Here is a 4,357-nt window from a genome sequence, read left to right on the forward strand (position 1 = left end):
CAGGACAGCCCCGCAGACCCCCGAGAGAACAGGACGGCCCAGCAGACCCCCGAGAGCACAGGACGGCCCCGCAGACCCCCGAGAGAACAGAACGGCCCCGCAGACCCCCGAGAGAACAGGACGGCCCCGCAGACCCCCGAGAGAACAGAACGGCCCCGCAGACCCCCGAGAGCACAGGACGGCCCCGCAGACCCCGGAGAGAACAGGACGGCCCCGCAGAAGGAGGCCAGGGCAGGAGTCCGCCCCGGTGCCCGCACGGACAGGGAAGGGAGCCCAGCCTCCCTCCATTCCCCGCAGCCCCTTCCAGGTCTCTCGCCGCCCCCAGCTCTCGGAAGCGCTCCCCAGTCCCTTTCCCATCAGAGGCTCTGCCCCCAAAACCCTCTCCTTCCTGCCCAGTGTGGAGGGAGGCGCTTGAGCTTGGAAGAAGGAAGGGAAGGAAGGGACGCAGGCGACCCCATCACTCCGAGGCCACCGGGTCCAACGCGAGCAGGAGACCCGCTGTCCTCCCTCCAGGCGCCGCCCTCGTGCCCCTCCCGACCCTCATGGAGACAGCACCAGCAGACGGCGGGTTGCTTGTGTCACCTGCTCTTTATTGACTGCCGCGGGCTGCGCTCTCATGGACGATCCTTGTCGCCAAGAGCGGCACTACATAGAGGGGTTGGAGGAAGATGGTCTGAGAGAAGAGGCCATGAGAGCCCAGACGCACAGAAGCCCCGGGAGGTGTGGGCAGGGTCCGCGGAGGAGGGAGGCTGCAGGTGTGTCAGGAGGCACCTGGCCGGAGGTCACCCCCTCCTTCCGGACCCTCAGCAGAGTTGAGGCGCCTGCACCCCAGGGGAGTCAGGCTGCTATCTAAAGGAGTGTGAGGTGCGGTCACTTCCGCCACTGGCCGGTGTCGGGGTCTGGGACACCCTGAGACCCTGAGCTCTCCTGGCTGCTCTCTCAAACCCTCATTCCATGTGAGAAGGTGGAAAGGAAAAACAGGGAGGCAAAGGAAGACAGACACCCCGCCCTCAGGGTGCTCCCCGGATGATGGGCTGGGGCTGCAGGGGAGCCAGCCGAGGCGATGCCTGCTTAGGACGAGGGAGCGGAGCTGGGCTTCTCCTCCCGCGCCACGGGAATGGCTCGCTCGTGGGTGGCGTCTAGGCCAGTCTGGATCTTGGGGCCAGAGAAGGTCAGCATGCCGTCGGCGGACAGGGAGCAAGAGAGGGCCGACTGGTCCACGTTGGACGGCAGGCGGTAGCGGCGGTGGAACTCACGGGAAATGTAGCCGTGGTCGTCCTGGAGAGGGTAGGGGGGCACAGTCAGAGGGGCCACTGTGCAGGTGGCTGCCTCGCCCCATGCCAGAGAAGCTGCTCCAGGCCCACCAACTGCAGAAGGTGGCCAGCCTGCAGGGGCTCTCACAGGGGCCGGGTGCAGCCAGTGCATCCCATGACCAGGTCCCCTGGGATTTATGGATTCACGCCCCTGCTTCTCTGGACCTCAGCCTGGCCTCGTGGCCGCTTGCCGGGCTATTCCCTGCGTGGGGTTGTGTCTTCATGCTCTGTGGCTTCACTCCAAAATCGCAGGATCATTCGGTACCAGGCCCTGCACTTCAGCCAGGCTTCCCCTTCCAGACCCCACAGGACTGCTCCAGCCCAGGTCTCTGCAGCCCCACTAACGTGGCCAGACAACCCATACGCTTCCACGTCCCCTGGACGTCCTAAGCCACAGACTCAGCTCCCTGGGCCGACCTCCTCCTCCACTGGGTGCAAAGACCGAGAGCTGGGAGCTCAGAAGCATTTTCCAGGCTGTGCTGGGGCTAAGTGGGGGCTTTACCCGGCCCAGGCGAGGGAGGGGCAGCACATGAGGAGGTCAGGGTTCACCCCCCAGCACTGCCTTCTCCAGCCATTGAAAGAAGACCCCAGCCAAAAGAAACCCAGACTTTGGCTAAGAGTTCCACCTTCCGGCCCCTCTGCTCTCCAGCCCCCACAGGACACTGTCCATCTGTGAGAGCCCGTGAGCTCTTCCCGGCTCTGCCAGGAGATGCAGGTCACCAGGGCCTCCATGTCCTGGCTCCCTCAACACCACGGAGACCCGAGGCCTCCACCCAAGCAAGAGCGGGACATCAGGGTGACTGTGGGGAGAAGCTGCCGTCCCACCTGCCCAGTACTAGCTGTGGGACCCAGCAGGCTGAGGACCCCCTTGTTCCCCAACCGTGTCCTGGAATAATGAAGACACTGGTCCCAAAGGGCTGCTGTGAGGTGAGGGTGTCAATGCATGTAGAGCATTCCCAGCACATGCAGCTATGCCGTCGGGGACTGGCCTTCCTCAGGTGGGGCTCATGTGAAGATGTACATTGGCTAGGGGGCGGCCACCGGGGCACTCCCACTTCCTGGGGTTCTTTCTAAGACCACCCTGGCATCCAGGTGACAGTGATGGAGCTGGAGACGGCTGGGTGCAGCAACCCAGGAAAGGACCCTATCCTAGATCCCTGAGCCACATTCACTCTGAACGGTGACCTCTGTCACTAGGAGGGGCTGGCTGTGCTCAGGTGGGATGGCCCCTCCCTCGGGGAAAAGCCAGGCCTGATTCGGGGGCCCCCGGAGAGTGTCCCTCTCCCAGGGTTGAAGGCCTCGTGCAGGTGCGCAGGCCCGGTTGTGCCCGCCGTGACCCCCTTGTCCCCACGCCCACCTCGCCCCCCTCTCCCACCTCTCAGTGCCTGGGCTCACCTGGCGCTCGTTGTGCTTCCCGTGGATCTCCACAAAGTCGTCCTGCACCTTCACAGTGAGGTCCTCCGGGGAGAAGTGCTTCACATCCAGGAAAATGACGAACTTGTCCCGGTCGGATCGAACCTGAAACCCAAACGTGCTACGTGGAGCTACCCAGAGGGTGCCGTCCCTGCTGCGGCTGGCAGAGACAGGGCAGGCCCCGGTTATCAGAACGGGGATGCTTCGGTCACCTGCCGGCCTCTTCTCCCACACGCCAAGTGGGGCAGAGCTTTCGGGGGCCTGCGACTGTCTCCTGGACGGACAGGCACAATCCTCGACCTGTCTCTAAACCCTCAGGCCAGCTGAGGGGCTGGATGCTACTGGTGGGCCGGCTGGTTTGTGCCTATGGTCAGGTGGCTGGTTATAGGTCGGTTGGCTGGTTATGGGCTAGCTGGCTACTGGTTATGGTAGGAGGGGTTGTTATGGATTGGTTGGCCCATTAGGCTCAATCGTCTGGCGAGTGATGCTTGGCTGGCTGGCTGGACTCAGCCTGTGGAATGAGGTCACTGCCCTTGGCGTCACGCTGTCTATAGAAGCAGCCAGAGCCTGCTGAGAGCCTGCGCAGCTGCCTCTGCAAAAAGCACTTCCACACACTCCCTCTCACTGCCCTGGCTCAGCCTCGGCTCCCTGAGGCATTTTGCGCCCTGGCATTGATGCCTACTGCAGCAGCCCTGGGGAGGACCCTGCTTCTTAGGTGCCGGGTGGGACTCAGGCCCTCCAGAACTACAGACTCTGCACCGCTCACCCGTGGCTCAGAGAGGAGGCTTTGGGGGGGCCCATTGCCTGTCCTTTTGGCCTTGGCAGGGCACCTGAGTAAACTTGCCAAGAGCTTTGCTGGCCGTGGGCAGGCCGAGCTCATGGGAGGAGATACTAGGAACCTTCTGTTCTCTGGCTTTCAGGACTATGACCCCCACCTGCTCCCAGGCCTCCGGGACTCAGGAGACCAGCGGAACCCGGGAGCTGGCATTCGCCACCACACATGCCTGGATGGGTTGCTCTTGGGGTTTCCAGTATGTGGCTGGTGCCTTACAAAGCACACGTGGGTCATGAGCTGATGGAGGAAAACAAGGGTGGGTTCAGGCTGCTCCCTTGTCCAACCTCTCCCGAGTGCCAGGGGAGGCTCTGCTGCGTGGCTGCAGTGGGGACACAGGCTCTCGCCCAGCCTCTGCAAGGGGATGAAGGGGCGAGGCCACCACCCTCTGAGCAGCGAGGAGAGGCCAGCACCACGGCCCACGTCTTACCTCGGAGATGCCGGAGTCCAGCACGGTGCGGAAGAGGGACTGGCGGTAGTAGGGGCTGATGGTGGACGACAGGAAGGGCAGCAGGTCATACTCAAAAAGGCCCTCGCCGAAAAACTGGTCGAAAAGCCGACTGGGGTAGAAGGGCCCCAGAGTGCGCTTGAACCAGGGGTGCTGGATGGTCACGTCCATGTTCAGCTTTGGTACCACGGGGACCTGGAGGCTGGAAGAAGTCAGCGGGGCCTCTGGGCAGCGCAGTGTGGAGCTAGGGCTGAGCCCTCCCTATATATGCCACCAGCAGAATGGAGGCATTAAGGGATTTCTCTGGAAGGGCATGAGCTCATGAAGAAGGCTGCTCAGTCAGCAGAAATG

The 4,357-nt window shown here is 63.1% G+C and overlaps 1 protein-coding gene across 2 annotated transcripts; it reads right to left on the reverse strand.

Annotated features, from left to right (window-relative positions):
* Positions 1-569: 569 nt before the first annotated feature.
* Positions 570-4,263, reverse strand: CRYAA (crystallin, alpha A). 2 transcript variants are annotated; one of them, XM_012002539.1, is made up of 3 exons: positions 3,989-4,263; positions 2,709-2,831; positions 570-1,278 (listed from the first exon to the last, which is right to left on the reverse strand). In XM_012002539.1, exons 1-3 carry the CDS (start codon positions 4,175-4,177, stop codon positions 1,072-1,074), a joined length of 519 nt encoding a protein of 172 aa, XP_011857929.1. In that variant the 5' UTR covers positions 4,178-4,263; the 3' UTR covers positions 570-1,071. The 2 variants fall into 2 exon arrangements, with proteins under 2 accessions (XP_011857929.1, XP_011857930.1); XM_012002540.1 differs by lacking the exon at positions 3,989-4,263 and adding an exon at positions 3,493-3,730.
* Between the last annotated feature and the right edge of the window lie 94 nt (positions 4,264-4,357).

The sequence above is a fragment of the Mandrillus leucophaeus genome, unplaced genomic scaffold (genome assembly GCF_000951045.1).
Source record: "Mandrillus leucophaeus isolate KB7577 unplaced genomic scaffold, Mleu.le_1.0 Scaffold69, whole genome shotgun sequence".
NCBI lineage: Eukaryota > Metazoa > Chordata > Mammalia > Primates > Cercopithecidae > Mandrillus > Mandrillus leucophaeus.